Below are 19240 nucleotides of genomic sequence, written 5' to 3'. Positions count from 1 at the left end.
TGCAATTGTGTTTCTTGTTATCTCCTTGTGCATTCTCTCTAATATAGCTTGTGCATTCTCCACCGTTGGTCGTATATGCCATCGTGTTGCATTCTACCAACGTTAATACCTCCCCCCCCCCTCTCTCTCTCTCTCTCTCTCTCTCTCTCTCTCTCTCTCTCTCTAATATAGCTTGAGTACCCTGGAGGATAGCCTTTGAATTTGGAATCACTAATGGCCTTGGGAGAAATTAAAGGAGAGCTTATCTCCTCCCTTTTGATTGATTATAACATTGCAAATATTACCTAGCATTAGTGCCATGTTTGTCCAAACTTGAGGAATCATTGCGCTTCTCCAAATCATTGGGTTTCTCACAATGGCTAATGCTATGAGCATTGACATTCTCAATGGGAAGGTGGATTACTCCATCAACTCACAACCAACCCCCGTCGCATAGCTCACTGCCATCGAACCCAAGCCCCCGTAATGGGACCCAACCGTTCTACCACTAGACTACGCACTCGTGGGCAATAGCATTGACATGCTAGCATTAGCCATTGTCAAACATATAAAGTTCTTACCTATTCTTGATCAACCCAATAATGTTATCTTTGTATTTGATAGGAATCACTTGCACTCACTTTCCATACATGCCATTGTAAATTTGGACACATTAATGAGTGATTTGGTACCAAACAACTAACTGCTTTAAGCCCATACATAAGCATAAGCTTAAGACATGAAATAAAAGAAGCTCAATAAATAACTGCCAATGTATGATAATAGAGATAGATTTGAAGCTCTTAAATATATTCCTAAGAGCATGATAAATGCCATCCACCACACCAATTTCGCTTGATTTGTATCCTTGTTGCTAATTGCCACTTGAGTGTTGAAAACTAAAACTTCTTCAAATGTATCTTCTTGCACATTTGATATGTTTTAATCTCAAACCCCTACAAAAAAAAACCAGATTATTACAAATAGTTCACCCTCAAGAAGTTTAATGTACTAGCAAAACACCAGATTATTACAAATAGTTCACCCTCTATATTATGTCTCCCCCACAAACAGTCCCCACGTCTGTCATCCAGCAATACAAGAATATAGAGTAATGCCCTCATGCTCATCACATCCATGTAAGTCATCTTTAAACCTCCCTTTTGAACATATAATAACAGAAGAGAGGCCACTCACAGCAGCAGCAGCATGAAAAAAGCATATGATCCTTGAACTATAGGCAATCTTGGAAACATGCTAACACACCCACCTCTCTTTATCCATATGCCAAAGAGTATCAGAATAGAAAACAGTTCCAGATGTCCAAGAATTAACCTCTGCACAAAATGTACACATGAGACTCAACAGTGTATGGCACCCCTTTGCATTTGCTGTATTGGGATCGCTTTACTACTGATCCATGTTTGGTCTTGCTTTTTCCATGCTTGAATGAATGAAGAATGACTAAACTTGCTTGCTTAATTTTCTTCAAAGAAGAGTTGCAATTTATAGCCTTAGGAAACAGGCATCTCAATCCTATTTCTTTTCTTAGATTTGATCCTTGGCTTTCTTTTCTCTCTTTATTCTAATCTCTGTACCTTACAATCACACCAAGGTTTGAATCCTTGGATTTCTTCTCTCTTTATTCTAATCTCTCTACTTTACAATCGCACCTACTCATCACACAACTCTAGATTTCACCTAATAATACAAGTCTTTTACTATCACCTAAGGCATTTGACTCCAAGGTAAATTATCCATTACAACTTGGCATTGCAAAATAGAGTAAATATTTTTATCATATAATCACAAGTTGTACAATAAAGTAGCAATCATTACCACAACTAGTGCAGAGGTACACAAGAATGTTCACTGTGGGCAAACCACCTCTATAAAAAAAATCTAAACCACTGATTAATCATGAAGCAAGACTAGGTTGATTAACCTTAGAAGCATCTTTTGCTGCATGTGGAGCTAATGCCATAATCTATTGCAAAAGCCATTTGTTGACGATACCATATGGTGTCTCTTTGAAGAGATGATGTCCGAGAATGTGTCCACCAATTGCCCTGCCAAACTTGCCGGGTTATCCTGAAGCGTATCAATAAAGACGCTCACAATCCCCTTCTCATGCTCCGAGGCCCTCAAGCTAAACCAGGTGAGGAACTTCATCCGGAAATCTTCCTTCAGATGACCTTCACATTCCAACCAGCGGACGATCTTCACGCAGAACTCATAGTTCCTTGCAGCACAGAGAGGACCTCCCATGCCACTTCCTCCACAGCCGTTTACAAGCCCACCATAACTATCCCCTCTCTCCAGACCTTCCATTGTCCTCTTCCTTAGAATGGCTGTCTGCGGCTCCATTCCAATGCTCGTCCCTGCACTTCGAACTTGAACCGCCCAGCTTTCTCCATGCCCGTTTGACTCTAAATCACCAGTTCTGCGTGTCTCCTCTGAGATATCATGCAGCTCATTTGCACCATTGACCTGCACAGTATCTGAGACAATCTGAGATACGGCCTCAGTTTCTTCCCTGCGTGATGTGTGTGAGTTTCCCGGATCACTTGTATCATCCAAATCTGTAACCTCAGCACACACCAGTGGGCCTTTGGCTTCACCTTCTTGTAACAAGACACTGGAATCCCGCCTCGACAAGGTTCTGATCGGTTGTGGGGCTAGTTCTACTTCCACAGTTACTCTACTTTCTTCCATACCAAACTCTAGATTTGCAGAAACATTCAAGTCGCTGCTAAGTGCTTTAATGTGGCTCGGTTTGCATGTGCCATTGTCCACACGAGGCGCATCTGCTACAGGGCTTGAGAGAACATTTACACCTGAACTCATACATTCGCTCTTCCTCTCCTCTTTCTTCTTATCATCGTTGTTCAGACTGTTCACCCCTCCTTTGCCATGAAAGATTCCTTCAATAACATGGGCCGGCTTGTATTCTCCACCCCATGACGAATGTAATACCTTGCCCAGATCACGAACCTTGAAATTTGATTCAAATTTGTCTGCAATACAGATCTCCTCCTCAGCATTTACTGCATGCAAGTCATGCTTATGGTGCTGGTCTCCTGAGTTCACGTGCAACTCCCTGGGTGGCTGCAACTCAAGGCTCTTTGTAAAACACCTAGCTTCAGCCGGCTCACCGATCCCTCTCTCAAAAAACGGGACAATGTAGAATGCATACTCTGTGCTAGCCTGTAGGCTGGAAATCTGAGCACCGCCAGGATTGGTAGGAATTATGCAAGTTGGGTTGTTCGGAAAGCTTGCCTCGCTTGCTTTGCGATGCCAAAGCCGATAACCAGTCACTAGCTCCCCACCACCTTTCACGGTCAACAAGATAGAAGATGATGATATTTCGTTGAAATCGATTGTGCAAAACATATCTGCATTTTTCTCTACAGACAGAAGCACACAAACAGAAGAGGTTAGAGATTCAAACCACACCCTACCCCCCACACCCTGCAACTCTTTAATCCATGTCAAGTACCTTGAATAGTTGCGGCCTCCCCTCTCGATTGGCGGTTCAAAACCAGCTCTTCATGCAAAGCATCTGCTTTTTCAATGGCCAAACCTATGAGTTTGAGTACCTCACCACATGAAGACAGCCTGTTCACCAAACCACGAGCCAACTTAGCAGACCCTTCTGTGATTGAGCCCACTTCAGCTTCCAGTTTTTGGATTGCTATGTCTACAAGCTCATGGAATGCCTTGTGCTTGTGGGTGCCGTTCAGTAATCTATGGCTCAAGGAGAGTCGTTGGCAAAGAGTATCAACTCTTCGAGCATCCCTTGCAATAAGAAGCTGCTTTTTCCAGCATCTGCAATCATTATGTTAAAATATTCAGTGCAAGGCAGATTAAGACCCACGAACAACATGCAAGGCATATTGTCATTGACAATATGGGGATTGACTGACAGATTGATAAAACATATGCAGGTTTAACCAGCAGTCGGTAACTCTAAGGTCACTAAAATACTGCATCAAGTGTCCAACCCACCCTATCAAGCTGCTGATTTTGCCACAAGAACGGCACCGATAGCTTCCATCAAGTAGGATGTTTGATCCATCAACTACTACCCCAGCCATGCCATTGTTAAGAGCACACTCTATATGACAAGAGAGTCTGCAATCCGTCTCCACATCAAGGGGCTCAGGCGTGCAGACTATCCAAAGACTAGGGTCCTTGTTATCATCGAAGTTCCGGCATATGCAGCAAGAGCATCGCTGACAAAAACTCGCCCCCAATAGCAGCTGGGCTTTGCAAGCTGTGTTTCTGCACACCCAGGAGAGCCCAGCCTTCCGATTATCTCCATCCACGGGTATCTGGATCGCTGATGGGATGCGAGCAGGACGGCCGCCCTTCCGCTGCCGCCTACATGGGCTTTGTGGAGTGAACTGAGAGCTTGGAGACGCAAAGCCAGAGTTCATCATACCTTCCCCCAAACCCTTCATGGAAACCAATTTCAGAAGATGCTCCACCATTTTGCTTTTGGAGACACCTGTATACTTTCTCTCTTTGCCCATCTCAATGCATATGAGTTGCAGCAGATCTTTCCGAGTCCAACACTCTAGGGCTTCTCGGCCCCCCTCAAACCCCTGCGCAACTTGATAGAGGATCCTCTGCTTCTCAGGTAGACTTAGACCCGTGATCATTGAAGTGTGTGCTCCTGGAAAATAGACCCCTGCAGTCAGAAACAATCAGCATCTCTTTGCATGATAATAAGTATTTCAAGGTAGATGAATCCAGGAACATGCCCAAATTCACTTTATAAGAAAGTGCAATTTATAACCTCATGGTAGTCATCCACAAGACAATAAACCATCAACTCCATCATGCATAGTATGGACTAGATACTACGACACCCCCACTAACGTCATCAGTGCCCAATAGTGGGTGTAAAACTTGGTATCAATATATGCTCCCACACACGCACACCCCACGCACACACACAGCACACATTCATACAAAGGTCTGAATAAGTAATTTGAATAAGCATTTTCTTCATACTTTCATCCAATTATTACTATTTTTAAAAATTAGAGAAGGCATATTTCTTTCTCCTCTTAAGATGAGGCAAGTTTTTCAAAAGTTGAGCAAGCTCCAGGATAAAGCAAACCCTTCTTTTCCCGAACCCTACAATCAAACACATTTCATACCTTTCACACTTATAATGAGTTTCGAAAAGGTTTCATACATCTTAAATCTATTTTTCAGCCCAAACTTTTCTTTTAAAAAAATACTTTTCTTTTAAAAAAATCAAGGGTCACTATAGAATTAATACAAAAGAACTAAAAGTGATACATTGCTTCTCCTTTTGCACACCTGCCATCCTCAGTACGTGCCTGCAGTACATGCCTGCAAATGATGTCCTTGCAAAAACTGTAGTGGAGTTTGGTCTCTAGATTTTAGAACTTTGTTGAAATCTTCAATGGGAATCAGAAAACATGAATCAGGCTTTACAATGCAAATTGTTTGAGTTTCATGATTGACAATGGCAAAGATAGGCTAATTTTGCGTGTTTTATGCATTTACAGAGATTTTGAGATGTTTCTAAGCCAATTATGAGATTTTTCAAGGACTTTTACACCCTAAAGGTACGAGACATTTTTTTAAAGTTGAAACATTTCGTAAAGGTATGAGACAACCTTTAAAATAAATGTACAGAGACCCTACCCTCCCCCCGATCAACACATCCCAACCTGACACAGAATCTCCTCGCAGAATCAGAGCATCCAAAACTCGTTAAAAATATGGGTTTTGTAGAGCCCTGTTCTGATGCAGATTTGCACAATTGTCCCCACAACTTCCTAAATTGAAAGGCAATTTCGCACCCCCTTCTAAAAGACCCTTGTTATGGCTAACACCCATAATTGACAACCCTACAGAGCCAGTGATCACAGCTAAACACATACATAGCTAAGAATCCTAGCTTAAAGGTTGAGAATTGAGCACCAAACACCCTCCATAGCTTCAGATCTTAACACCTCTAGCTAAGGGTTTTAGCTATACACCTTGCACAGTTCACAATTACGACTTCAACTGTGGATAGATCTGTAGCTCACCTGATGTAGGAAGAAATTGGGACGTTTTGGGTCGTGCCATAGTTCTGGGCACTAGATCTGGTTCTGTGTATGTGTATCCGGGCAGATTTGGTCCCCTAAATATGGACCCTTCTCAGGATGAGCGCACACCACAGCTCTCCATCGTCTAAACCCTAAAAAACCTCTGCTCTTCTCTCTCTCTCTCTCTCTCCCTCTCTCTCTCTCACTCTGTCACACCCTCTCTCTCTCAAAAGCACAGATCCAAAGAAACCACATAATTGTGGGAGACGGCACAAGCTCTAACACAGGTTTCGAGAGAGAACAGGATACACACTACTGACTGACTGACCAAGATGGACCTTGAACGTGGGAACCTACCCTTTAACCGTTAAGGGCTTGTTCACATGAATAGCTTTTGGGGCCTTCTTGACATGAATAGCTTTTGCTTATTTTTAAGGTGAAGAAGGTAGGAGTGTCTTCCCCTTAGGTTTGGGTCACAAGTAAACATGTGAGCAATGCAATATAATAGCTTTTGGGACCTTCTTCACATGAATAGCTTTTGCTTATTTTTAAGGTGAAGGTAGGAGTGTCTTTGGTAGGGGTTCACAAGTAAACATGTGAGCGTCGCATATTGCATTGCTATTCAACTACCATACGCATATGTGATCATGAAACAAAAAGGTTCCTACCTTGAAAGCAATGGAAGATTATGGGATGTCTAGCCTACACCCCATTTGTTGTCACACATACCAAAACTCGGAATAACAACCTTGACTACTTGGATTGAGCTGCAAAAAGAGACCATGTGCCCCATTGCCATGGTAGCCTGGGTTCACAAGGGCTCTAATGTGGCCCAGTCTGTCCGACACTAGTAGGCTAAACAAGTTCAAAAATTGGTAGACAACTTCACAAACGCCCAAAAAATAATTGTCCTCAAGTGGTAGCTCTATTTGTTGAAATCATTAATTAGTCTAGAATATTATTACACCCTACAAATAGGAAATCAAAGTTTTGAGTGAGCATGTGGTGGTGGGGCTACGAATTGTCAAGGGTCAAGGACCCTTTGGTATACATATGCACCCTTTTTTTGATCTTAGGGTTTAATTAAATGCCTGCATTAAGTGAGCATTTAATTCATACTAGATCATAAATTGAGTGAATATGTAATACATGAGATATTCGTGTGAATGCAAAACCTTGCATTAGCATGCATATGCATGTGTGTGTGCGTGCGTGCGTGTGTGTGTGTACGCACGAGTCCACATACAAGGAGCCCCCCTTGCATATTATAGTGTGATTACATTGTTGTCAGTTGATATTTGGGATCATGTAGGTGTTGCAAGAGCAAGATCCTATAGTTGGACTACTCTCCTATACTTTTCCTCATTTTACTTTTGAGATCATGTGCTCTTATTGCTCTCTTACATGTACTTTATACGCCTTTTACTATCATATGTACTTTTGGGTTGTATATGTTTTGTCATATTGTATGACTTCATGTGTCTCTTAGCTAGTTAGCAACACACACACACACACACCGCGCACGCGCACACACACACACAAGCTAGCTTGTATTAGATGTTCATATACATTTGACTCATAGTAGCTTACAAGTGACTTGACACTATAGATTAAAGGTGAATTGGGAAGTGATATTATTAACACATAGCCAAGGGTGTTTATTAGATACATGCTTGTGGGCTATTCACATGTACATGACATCGTATTCAAAACAAGACAATTAGCTTTTGATGTCACACAATGAAGTAGTTTCCAAAAATCACACCAATTTGCATTTGTGAGAACAAGTGCTAGCTCTTTGACATCAAAACATAAGCTTCATGGTAAATTTTACCCTTGACCGTCATATACACACATGTTTGAGCAATTTATTTTTTGCTTGTAGAATCATGTGGGATACTTGCAACACACGAGTTGCCATTGGGTATCTCTTGTATTGATTATGTTTTGATTGCATAACACAGTTATCATGGCCTCATCGATCTCATAAGGGTGGGTTTCATATGCATCTACCACCGTCTCTCTACCTCTTCTTTCAACTTCACATCTCAAGTCAAAGTCATTAATTTCTTAGTCTTAATAAATAGGTAGCTTGAATGTGTGGGTAGCTGTGCTTATGTTTTCTTGTGTACATTAAAAATGTGCACAAGAGAGATGTGAAGATTTGAGAGTATGTAAACGTATTTGTTAAGGCACGATGTGGCCTAAATGCAAATAAGACAGTGGTATAATATCACAATATGTTTGGGAATCACACAAGCATTTGTTAATCTTAATATTGCTATGAAGAAACATGAATGACTTTATGGCTACCTCGAGTATGCATGCCTATATATAGACCTGCATGTCCCTTCTCTGCATACAATTATCAGAATCCTTACACTTATTAACATAAGCATCCTTTCACTTCAACATGTTAATCAACATCTTTTATTTATTTTGCTAAATCTAAGGCACACACAAAATAATAAAAATTAACTATAATTTTTTGCCATCCGTTTGAAAAACATAATTCATGACAAGTGTAGCTCTACTCATGCCCGCACGTGCGTGCACATCCCTAATTCTAGTACTTTACCTACTATGAGACAATGTCTATTATTCATGGCAAGCGAAGCACTCGTGTGCATGCACTAGTATTCCTATAAATTAAAAAACACAAATCACAGCAAAACAAAACCAAAAAAAAAAAACTTGTGTTTTCTATTTATTGTTGTTAGATTCGATCTATGGTGAAGATCTTAATATGTTGTATTTTGAAGAAATGTGCTTAGGGAAAGGTTTGTAGGCATGCCCAACTTTGAAAATTGGCATAAGTTTTGCTTGTTGCAAAAGTATCATAGCTTCAAGTGTGAATTATGATTGCCTCTAGTATCATTGTGAGTTCCCCAGCATGAGCTTTGTTGCATCCATGAAGGTTCAAGTGTGAATTTTAATTGCCTCTAATAGCATAGTGAGTGGTGATTGGAGGTGTCCATGATGCATGTGCTAGTTCTGAACAATGAGGGAGCTTACATGAAACCTCATGTTAAAAGCCACATTTCAAAAGCAACAACTTCTACATGCTTATAATGATGTGGGCCTTGATTGGAGTGTTGGAAAAGCACTTAGAATACGTAAGGGCCGCACAAGGCCAATGTGGCACCATACTCTAACAGCTACCTGTATGCCACTCTATGAAGAAGGTGCTTCATTTTCTACAGAGCATCCAACCAAACTCGGTACATACACCAGAACCATAACACAATTTCCAGTGCTGTTGTCTACAGCTCTGAGAGGATTGACTCGCAAGTTGGGATGCAGAAGTCTCAACAGGGCTGGCATCTCGGTAAAAACGTAAGGACGGTTTTAGGACCTTACCAATGCCAGGTTATGAGAACTATGTCTACAACAGAACATGCCATTCTCATCCACAAAGCGAAGCATGCATTTGCGCTCGTTACATAAACCATCCTATAATTAATCTCTGATATTTTATTTCTTTTTATTTAAATGGCTTTAAAAAAAAGAAGCTTTTGTGGTTTGATAATTTTTATGAATTTTAATGGATAAATAGAAATGTAAGAAAACACAAATTTCCCTTCAAAATTGTGTTGCCTTGCATGTTTCTGGTTATTGTTGATAGAACAACCAGCAATACACAGACATGATAACAGCAAAGTTTAACTCATACCATGTGCATCATCCAATCTGCAGAGAAGACCTGGCCATGACATTGCTAGAAGGCATCCATACCCCAAAACTTTTAAAAAATTATAGCCTAAAATATAAATACAACATTGAGCCTCAATTTGCTCGATGTTTCTTCCGTCTCAGAAACGGGACAGCACGCAACATCGATTCCAACCCCCCACCAGAATGTCCAGTAGTTAAACTAATAGAAGGTGCTCCTTTCAGACTGCTGGAGCCTACAATATCAGTACAAGAAAAACTGGCCTCTTTTGGCAAAATATTGGCATTGTTGTTAGATCCTGTGGCTTCCCCTTCAGTAGATCTAGAGTCTCCCCTAACTGGCCCTTGATCATTTTCGTCGTTTTCATCATCGGCGGAACAAAAACCACCACCCATGACTAGATAATTTGCCTCTTCTTGTAGCCCTTGCAACCCAAACTGATCTTGGGTGGCTGAATCCGTGGCAAATGAAGCTTCTCCCCTGCCTGTGCCATCTTTGCTAATGTCTGCCAGCAACGCTCCATTTATTGATGGTATGGTAGACCTTCCAGGGTCTTCAACCTCTTGAGATAATAACACACTTCTAGCATGGCCGGGGCTGCCTCCTGCCTTGGACTTCCCACCTTTATGCAGACTGATATCACTTTCATCTTCGGAGCCAGAGAAGACATACACTGCTCTCTCTGGAAGGCGGGTAGACTGCAGCAATAGATTTTGCGCACACGAAAGTTATAATTGATGGCAACAATATATCAGAAACAGACCCATGGGCCATCCCCAACACCAACCCACACAGCTTCTATAACTCTCAAAAAAGAAAAAGAACCATACCCGTCGCGGTGGCTCTGCAACATGAATGCCACCCTTCGTCCCTCCATCCTCCAAGTCTGATACTTCCTCACTTGAATTCTCATCAGCCAAGGAGGCCTCTACGGGGCCCCTCAAATTGGATTTTCCAAGAGCTTTACCTTGAGCCTTCCCCCTTCCCCTGCTTGTTGTTGCTGTTCTTCCTCTGCCTCTTCTTCCACCCCTTCCTCTGCCTTGTTTAGCAGCATCTCCTGCAGTCCCTTTTAAGGATGCCTCAACGGGTTCTTCAGTTTCACCTGAAGCCTTTCCACTAAGATTTTCACCTGAAGCCTTTCCACTAAGATCATTCTTGGATTTTGCATTCCTCAGTTTTGTTGTCTGAGGAGTTTCATCGTCTGCTTTCGGGAAATCCACAAGTTCTGACGATATATGCCCTGTTATGTGAGTTACAGCCTTTTGTATTCGCTTGCTGCGAATCTTTGCAAAGCGCTGATTGAAAGTGTAGAAAGCTTCAAGACGTAATTGTGTCTGCATCGAAAAAACATGTCATGACTAAATTCAATTATGGCCACATTACTTTAGAGAGAAGAAGACCCATGTAATATTAGAAAACCTGACCTCATGCCGATCATACTCCTTCAGAACAGGGAGCAAAAGCTCATCAGATTTGCTTTTGTTCCACCCAAATCTTTCAAAGCATAACCTGCAAAAGGCCAAATGTAAAAGGGGCCTGGTGGTTTGACTGTAGTTTCAAAGAGAGGCTCTGAAGGCCCATTTGGCATACACTTGCAATACTGATGATGTTAACCTAATATCGATAAGAGGCTCTATCTAATGAATGACACAATACATGAAGCTGATTAAGTAAATTGCCTTCTCACGATGGTTTAGCAATTTGCATAATGCCCCGCTGATGCTCTCTAGCTACCCATTGGCCCTGGGATATAGGCACATGATTGCTTATGCACCTTTGCATCATCAAGAAGACCACAGCATTGTTAAAATGGGAGCCCCTTTTGCTGATGAGTTCAAGGCATCTAAACTGGTAAAAGTATTTCATAGATGAAGCATGCTACTATTTGGGCAGTGTTATCCCATAAAATCAATTTTCCACCTCTCAAAAGGTTTGAGCAAAGTAAAGTTACTAGTAGCGGGACACTGTAAAGTGGCCTAAAAGTTAAGGACACCTTCACCTAGTATCTACCAAGAGAGGTTTAGGCTCATTATTGGACACTCTCCTATGCATGGAGACACAGGGAGTCAGGACCCAGATTAGGCCGTTGTCTGGCTCAAAGCTTCCACCCGGTGGTGGGTCATAGTGGTGAGAGGCACAAGGGCTTGAATGAGGAGTCAACCATGGTATTTTGTCTAGCCTCAAGCACAGCAGTGCTCCCTTAGGAAGCTATGGCTGGGTGATAACTCATGAGCTAGCCAGTTCCTCCTTGATGGTCCATGAATTACAAAATGTCTTTCAAAAAAAAAGAGGTTTAGGCTCATTATTGGACACTCTCCTATGCAAGGAGACACAGGGAGTCAGGACCCAGATTAGGCCGTTGTCTGGCTCAAAGCTTCCACCCGGTGGTGGGTCATAGTGGTGAGAGGCACAAGGGCTTGAATGAGGAGTCAACCATGGTGTTTTGTCTAGCCTGCTCCCTTAGGAAGCTATGGCTGGGTGAGAACTCATGAGCTAGCCAGTTCCTCCTTGATGGTCCATGAATTACAAAATGTCTTTCAAAAAGAAAGTCAATATAAAAACACCAGCAGCACATTCATGTTTCAAAGCCATCAAAGCTTTACCTGCGAAGAGCCTCCAGGTCTGGCCTTCCCCAAGCAAAAGATTCTGTAGATTTATCCACTTGAGGTGATAAGTATGCATTGATGACGATAGGATTTGGAAAGGATTCCGGAACATTCCAATTCTTACTGACTGCACGCTGGAGACCACAAGAAATTTCCTTTAGCCACAGACACAACGACCAAAACAGTGTTCACGCTTGTGTGCGTGTGCGCGCGGGCTATATGTATGTATGTATGTATGTATGTACATACATATGTACTTATGTATATATGCATGTCTGTGCATGTATGCATGTATGTATCCATGTGTGTGTGTATGTATGTATGCATATCTCACATGTTTCTCAATGAAACCTTCTTGTCGATGATTGTATATGGAAGTTTCGGACCTCTCACTTCCAGCATCATCTGGATCTATCGCAACATTTGTTGAATGATCTTCAGCTTCACTCTCTCTCTCAATCTTCTTCTTCCTTGTCTGTTTCTTCTGACCATCCTGGTGAACCTTGTTCAGCAAGGTATAATCTGGTGCATCAAGCCACTCTTTGAATTTTTGCAAACCAGCTTCTCCTTGAAAGGTGTTAACAACCTCGATAGCGTTCACGATACCAATGCCGCTGGAAAACAACAAATTTCATAAAAGCACACCAAATTTTGTGTGTGTGTGTGTGTGCATATACACATACATACAAACATACAACCATGTGTACATACATACTTGCATGCATAAACACACATACATTTTTACATACATAAACACAGTCCTTTTGTGCTCTTATTGCAGGGGGTCGAAGCAGGATATATATCAAACCTAATGCCCTCTGTATAATCACTTCCAAGAAGCAAAGCCATGTGAATCAACTTTTCTTGGTCCAAGCCAAGCTCACTCTCAACATCCTGTGCAGAAGTTGTGACAAGGAATGCAACATTCGATTAGTGTTGCCACAAAGCGACAACCAAGCTTATTTACTAGAGGAAAGAACAACCAACCTTCATATAATAGGTCTCCACATACTTGCGATCATCAAAGATGTTCTTGAATACATTTCGTCCACCAAATAGAAAAACGTCACAGTCCTCTGTGACGACTCCATCCACCAATCCAATGGAATCCATAAAAGCGCATTGTGCTTCAGCTTCCATTGGTGCAATGATGAAGGGTAAGCCAAACATTTGAAGCAGTTCCTGAGCACCACACACTTAAGCTCACTTTTCATAATTTACATGGCAATGCTAATCATTAATTGACTCTAATATCTTCACACTAAACTTTATATAAAGATACTTAAAAGGCCACACAAATCAGGCCTGAGATATTACAAACTGTACCCTATGCTTTGCACAAAAGGGAGGGCTACAACAACTCGATCCATCATTATTTATATCACACAAAACAATGCATACTGACCTTAGTAAACGAAGCAGTACTACATTCATATCACAACCCAAGCATACATTCCTCACTCCATTACAAATGAAGTCCAAACGCATTTTGGCAGACCAAGTGCCACCATACATGTCAGATGCATACACTAAGCTTGGCCATATGAATAAGCTTAGCAAACTAATTCCTACATGTGAGCAGGAAAAAGAACCATGAGCGTCACATGGTTACAAAATGACAATGGTCAGAATTTGTGAAGGAACACATCACTCTAAGGCACAAAAAGCACCTGGCAACCTGAGACTATAAAAGCCAGAAGCTCTTGTGGATGGAATCATCTTAACATTAAAAAATAAGTACCGAATTATTTGAAGAGCATGCAAATAACATCCATGCGTGACACCAACATTGGGTCCCACCAAGAATGCCAACACTCGCCTGTTGTCCAAGCCTCTGAAGGACAACCTACTTTGCTGCTGCTCCAGCTAATCTGAGTTGCCAAAGAGTCCGGAGCAGAGAAGGTGAAAAATGAGGGGATCACGGAACCTACTTCCCACCCCACCAACCGACCCAGCCTGTGAAGGGGCACCTTATTTACCCCCATGTCACACACCTACAAGTATGCAGGGCACAGCCAGACATCAGATAGCAGCCGAGAGGCAGAGTCGGACGCCGGTGACACGTGACAATGATGACGTGACAACAGTGACATGGCATTGATGACGTGGCAATCCAGTACAGGTGGCTGACAGCAGTACTACTGGCCAGCTAGGAGTATTGGTGCATATATATACCTGGGTAACCAAATCGTCTTATTCATCTGCTTCTTCAGTGTTGGACTTCACAAAGCGTTTCTCTATAGGCAAAGTCCTAGCCAGGAGTGTACAATATGTCTGATAGGGGGCCATCTCTAGCCCGTCCTTGTTCCTCCGGCAGCAATCCTCTCAGTAGCATTCCTCTCCAGCCTCTCCTCCGTCCCACTCCCCCTCACCTCCCCCCCCTCCCCCACCATCGCCTTCGACTCTCCCCGCAGTCGCTCCATTTGCCCCTTCCTCTTTCTCCATGCCTACGATCCCCCTCCCCTCCGCCTCTCCAGAGCATTCCTGTCGGCCCCCGCAGCCCCTAACCCAGAGAGGAGATAGCCGGGGAGTACCGTTCACCGCCTGATTCATCGTTCCTCAGAGCCAGTGGAGATGACCATTGCAGCCTCACCAGTGAGGGCTCTCCCACTTGAGTCTCCGGGGCCCCCCAAGATCTTGGGGCAGCCTATGGATTATAGTTTCTTCCAGTGTCTTCCAGCGGAAGGGACAGACACATTCGAGGAGACCGTAGCCCCTATTCAAGTATGTGTGGTCTTCCACCACTCCATACCCTCTACACCAAAGAATGGCGCGATGATCTTCTCTTTCCCCTTGAGCGCAGCCCCCGAGACAGAGTGGGATCCAGAGTCAATGGCTGCTACCATACAGGATCAGGCGATTGAGCTATCGCATCATTTGCAGGATCTCCGGATCACCAATGTTCTTACTCATCTATGGCCTGTATCGGGTCCGTCCTTGCTGGAGTATCAAGTTTCAGTTTCGGCCGGTCCCTACTGGAGTTTAAGTTATTTTCTCTTCGGATCCGTCCCTGCTGGGAACATCGGTTTAAGTCCAGAGAATCAAACACGGCTTGTCCAGAGAATCAAAAACGGCTGAGAACATGGGTTTCGGCTAAGAACTTGGCCAAGATGGAGCTTGGTGGATCAGCACAAAGAGACTAGGGAGGGGAGATGGATGTGATATCACCTGTGGTGTGCAATTGAGAAAGATGAAAGAACGGACTCGGGCATTAACACGATCCCATAACTGTGCCTGTGCCTCCCGTTCCTTCCGAATAGAGGGTAACTTCCCATCTTCCAACTCCAGCCGTGGAACCCCAACAACAATGAAATCAGCCAAGTCATCAGACTCCAAAACAAATTCCATCATTACCTTCCATATGCTGTAGTTGTTCCCATCCAACTGTCTGTCCACCAGGAACGTGGGGAGTGTTGAGATCTTCACGTGCTTCTCAATGGGATGCTTCTTCTCCCTCACCAGGACAAACTTCTACTTCAGCCTCTGCTCCTATCCTTCAAAATTGGGTGGGCGTACTGAAGAAGGGCATCCCCATATGTGATTCAGAAGAAGAGGAAAATGCTATGTCTTTCATGGGCAATGAAGGCATGCAGCCTATGCAGGCAGAGGCCTAGCCTCTCTGATGTCTGGTTCTTATCCTTACACTTTACTGTACATACCTTTTCATGTTTCAAACACTTAAGTGCTTCACATACAATGTACAGAGCCTCTGCAATGTCTCAAAGTGGAGGCTATTATGGATATATGTACATAAAATGCAGCCAGATATTGTTTGTTTGCAAGGGCATAATCTGGACAACATGGTTTTTTACACGGCTATGATATATATTATGCTGGTACTGCTACCTATTCAGGTGTATGCATACTGGTTAGACATGAGTTGCAGCCTCAATTGGCCTTCAATAACAATAGTGGCAGATGGATAGTAATACAATGTAATGTTAATGGTGATATTTTTGAGTTTGCATCAGTCTATGCCTCCCAGACCTCTGCCATGAGGGCTTCTTTGTGGGATTCTTTATGCAGATATCCATGGAGATCCAATGCATTCATCTGTGGGGATTTTAATAATTCCCCTCTCCCTAGAGATAATACCACTTCACGATCTCATATGCTATCATTGGAAAGGCACAAATGGAATGACATGCTTCTTTCTGTGCAGGCTGAAGATTTATGGGTACTTCTCCAAGGGTCAATCCCTGGATATACCTTTCATCATAATGCACTTACTACGTATTGGGCAAGGCTTGACAGATGGTATTTGTTTTATCCACAACAATTTGCAGATTTTAGCCCTCATCTCTTTATAGATTTCTCATTGGGCTTGTCAGATCATGCTCCATTGTGAATGAATTTGCAGCTTGGCATGCCTCTTGATGATTTGCCATTTCTCTCCGGTAGATTATTACATGTTAATCAAGCTTATTTCCAACATCACAACTTTCAGCAAATGATCAGATTTGCCATTCATCCTTTGCCAGTTCATGCCCAGGAGGACATGAATTATGCTTGGGACAGCTTCGTCTCTCGTATTTAGAATGTCATTGGGGAGTATGGCAAATGGCACATGACAAAATGGAGGAATGAGGTTAAATGGGCAAAAAGGACAGCACAACATTTGACTGAATTTTCTCAGTCGAGGACACTCTCTGATTCAGAAAAGGATTCCCTTTCACATGCACAATTTAAACTTACTGTTAATGATCAGAGAAAATTGCACAAATGGCAGATTAGGGCAAGAATGAAGCCCCTCATGGATAAGGGCTGCTCTTCAAAATCCTTTTTCCAGGGCTTGCATGCTACTCGAAATAAAAATTCATGTCTAAGGGTTAGGAAACTGGATGGCTCTTGGACTCACTCTTTCTCTGATCTCCAAGACGAATGCCACAATTATTTCCAGAAATTGTTTTCTGCTCCTGGTTCCCCATCAAATCAAGTGACTGATGCCAAGACTGAATTTCTTCAATATGTTTCTGGAATAGTTGAAATGGATGATGCTCTTACCTTGGAGAGGCCCTTTACTGACACAGAACTTGATAATGCATTGTTCCACCTCAGTAAATACAAGTCCCCTGGCTAGGATGGCCTTACAGTGGAATTTTATATTTCTTTTTGGGATGATTTGAAAGAGGTCCTTTTGCGAATGATCAATGTGGCCTGGCAAGAAAATCAGTTGCCGCACTCTTGGAAACATGGTATAGTCAAGCTTGTCCCCAAAAAACATCTGTGTGATCATATATCAGATTGGAGGCCTATTACTTTGATGCCTGTACTTTACAAACTTATTGCCAAAATGATTGTACATAGGCTTCACAGGATACTGCATGCAAGACTTCATCCTCATCAGTATGGTTTTGTGCCGCGAAGACAAATCCATGACAATATATCCAATGCCTTGACTGCCATTGAATATGCTAAGTATTCGCATCAAGATGTGCTTATATTGCAGGTGGATATTGCTAAGGCATTTGACAATGTTCAATGGGATTTCATCTCTCAGATCATGACAAAGTTGGGCTTTGGTCCCAAGATGGCCAATGCTGTTTACCGGCTTTATTCTGGCTCCACTGCTCAGTGCATTCTTGGGCGCAATCTGTCTCAGTCATGGATATTGGGTCGATCAGTTAGACAGGGCTGCCCTCTCAGTGCCCTCTTCTATGCCATTGCGACCCATCCTCTCTTGATGTATCTTGATCATCTTACAAACACAGGACAGATGACTGGTCTCAAAATCCCAGGGGCTACATCTTTTTTGGTACAAGCATATGCTGATGATTCCTTTTTCATGCCACAGAATTCTCCTCAGGAACTTCGCATGCTTATGGCCACTCTTTCTTTATATGGGTTAGCAACGGGATTGCATGTCAATTTTGAAAAATCTAAATTACTCCCCCCTGAAACAATGTGACTGGCATTCTATTCTTTGGCCGGGTCAGGTGGTGCATTCCAGAGATATTGTCAGGCATTTGGGATATCCCATAGGATGGCATATCACCAGAAAGCAGCAGTTAAAATGGATTTTCCAGAGACTTCAACATAAACTGGAATACTGGAAGATTTCTACTTGGCCTCTTCATGTCAGGCTCAGAATAGTACAATCCATTGTGATGTCCTATGTCCAGTTCTATTTGCCCTTGCTGCATTGGTCCTCCAGGGATATTTCAGCTTTTATGTCTCAAGCTATGGAGATATTATGGAAGACAAAAACTACTGTAAAAGCATTGAGACTGATGAAGATGGAAATGGTGTGCTTCCCAAGGATGCATGGTGGACTTAATGTCCTCAATATAAAATATCATGTACTTGCAAGGAAGGCTACAATGTTGCATACTTTCTTCCGTCAACAGCAGCCATGGACTTGTATCTTAGCATCCATGTGTGTCAACATGAGGACTTGTGCTTATGGTCATTGGATTACGGATCATTGGGAGGTTGTGATTGGGAGATTTGTAGGGAGGATACCTGGCTGTCCTTTCTCTACTGCCCTCATACTTGACTGGAAACAAGTTCTCTATAAGGTCAAATGGGCTCCTGATAATTGCTTGGAGACAAACTCGATGAGGAAAGAAAGTATTCATTGGAGTGCCATCTTTGACACTCCACTTGCTTTACAAGAACCTGTTCGGGCATACAATCTTATGAAATTGGGAATTAGGTACATACATGATGTGGTAGATGATCGGGGATATGTCTGCTGATTTATTGTATCCCTTTTTACCTATTCCACCCGTGGCTGACACAGACAGGCTTATGGATTGGCAATTGCAACCATCTACTACATGCATTCATCCTATTCCCCTTCCTGCCTTAACCTCCATCAAAGCCTACAGACTTCTTCAACCTGCCCCATGGATTCATCAACATGCTAATTCTCTGTGGCATATAAGGAAGCCCCTCTCATGGTGGCG

The 19240-nt window shown here is 42.6% G+C and overlaps 2 protein-coding genes across 5 annotated transcripts in view; both read right to left on the bottom strand.

The window, feature by feature from the left end:
• Positions 1 to 1751: 1751 nt before the first annotated feature.
• Positions 1752 to 6549, bottom strand: LOC147605686 (VIN3-like protein 1). 2 transcript variants are annotated; one of them, XM_086793664.1, is made up of 4 exons: positions 6054 to 6549; positions 3988 to 4657; positions 3479 to 3807; positions 1752 to 3386 (listed from the first exon to the last, which is right to left on the bottom strand). In XM_086793664.1, exons 1-4 carry the CDS (start codon positions 6091 to 6093, stop codon positions 1954 to 1956), a joined length of 2472 nt encoding a protein of 823 aa, XP_086649790.1. In that variant the 5' UTR covers positions 6094 to 6549; the 3' UTR covers positions 1752 to 1953. The 2 variants fall into 2 exon arrangements, with proteins under 2 accessions (XP_086649790.1, XP_086649789.1); XM_086793663.1 differs by having other exon boundaries at positions 3988 to 4672; positions 6054 to 6459.
• Positions 6550 to 9768: 3219 nt separating this feature from the next.
• UVH3 (5'-3' exonuclease family protein) overlaps positions 9769 to 19240 on the bottom strand; it is a 34867-nt gene continuing 25395 nt past the window's right edge. For all 3 annotated transcript variants that reach the window (XM_086793487.1, XM_086793488.1, XM_086793489.1), the window contains 7 exons: positions 13320 to 13514; positions 13141 to 13226; positions 12667 to 12946; positions 12330 to 12466; positions 11151 to 11235; positions 10557 to 11060; positions 9769 to 10424 (listed from right to left, as the gene is read on the bottom strand). In XM_086793487.1, the coding sequence (XP_086649613.1) occupies positions 9840 to 10424; positions 10557 to 11060; positions 11151 to 11235; positions 12330 to 12466; positions 12667 to 12946; positions 13141 to 13226; positions 13320 to 13514 (1872 nt within the window). In that variant the 3' untranslated portion in view covers positions 9769 to 9839. The remainder of the gene's footprint in view (positions 10425 to 10556; positions 11061 to 11150; positions 11236 to 12329; positions 12467 to 12666; positions 12947 to 13140; positions 13227 to 13319; positions 13515 to 19240) is intronic.

This window comes from Cibotium barometz, chromosome 59 (genome assembly GCF_041138505.1).
Source record: "Cibotium barometz isolate CiBa-2024 chromosome 59, ASM4113850v1, whole genome shotgun sequence".
Classification (NCBI taxonomy): Eukaryota; Viridiplantae; Streptophyta; class Polypodiopsida; order Cyatheales; family Cibotiaceae; genus Cibotium; species Cibotium barometz.
The sequence above is the reverse complement of the archived record's forward strand: the minus strand, read 5'-3'. Positions and strand labels throughout refer to the sequence as shown.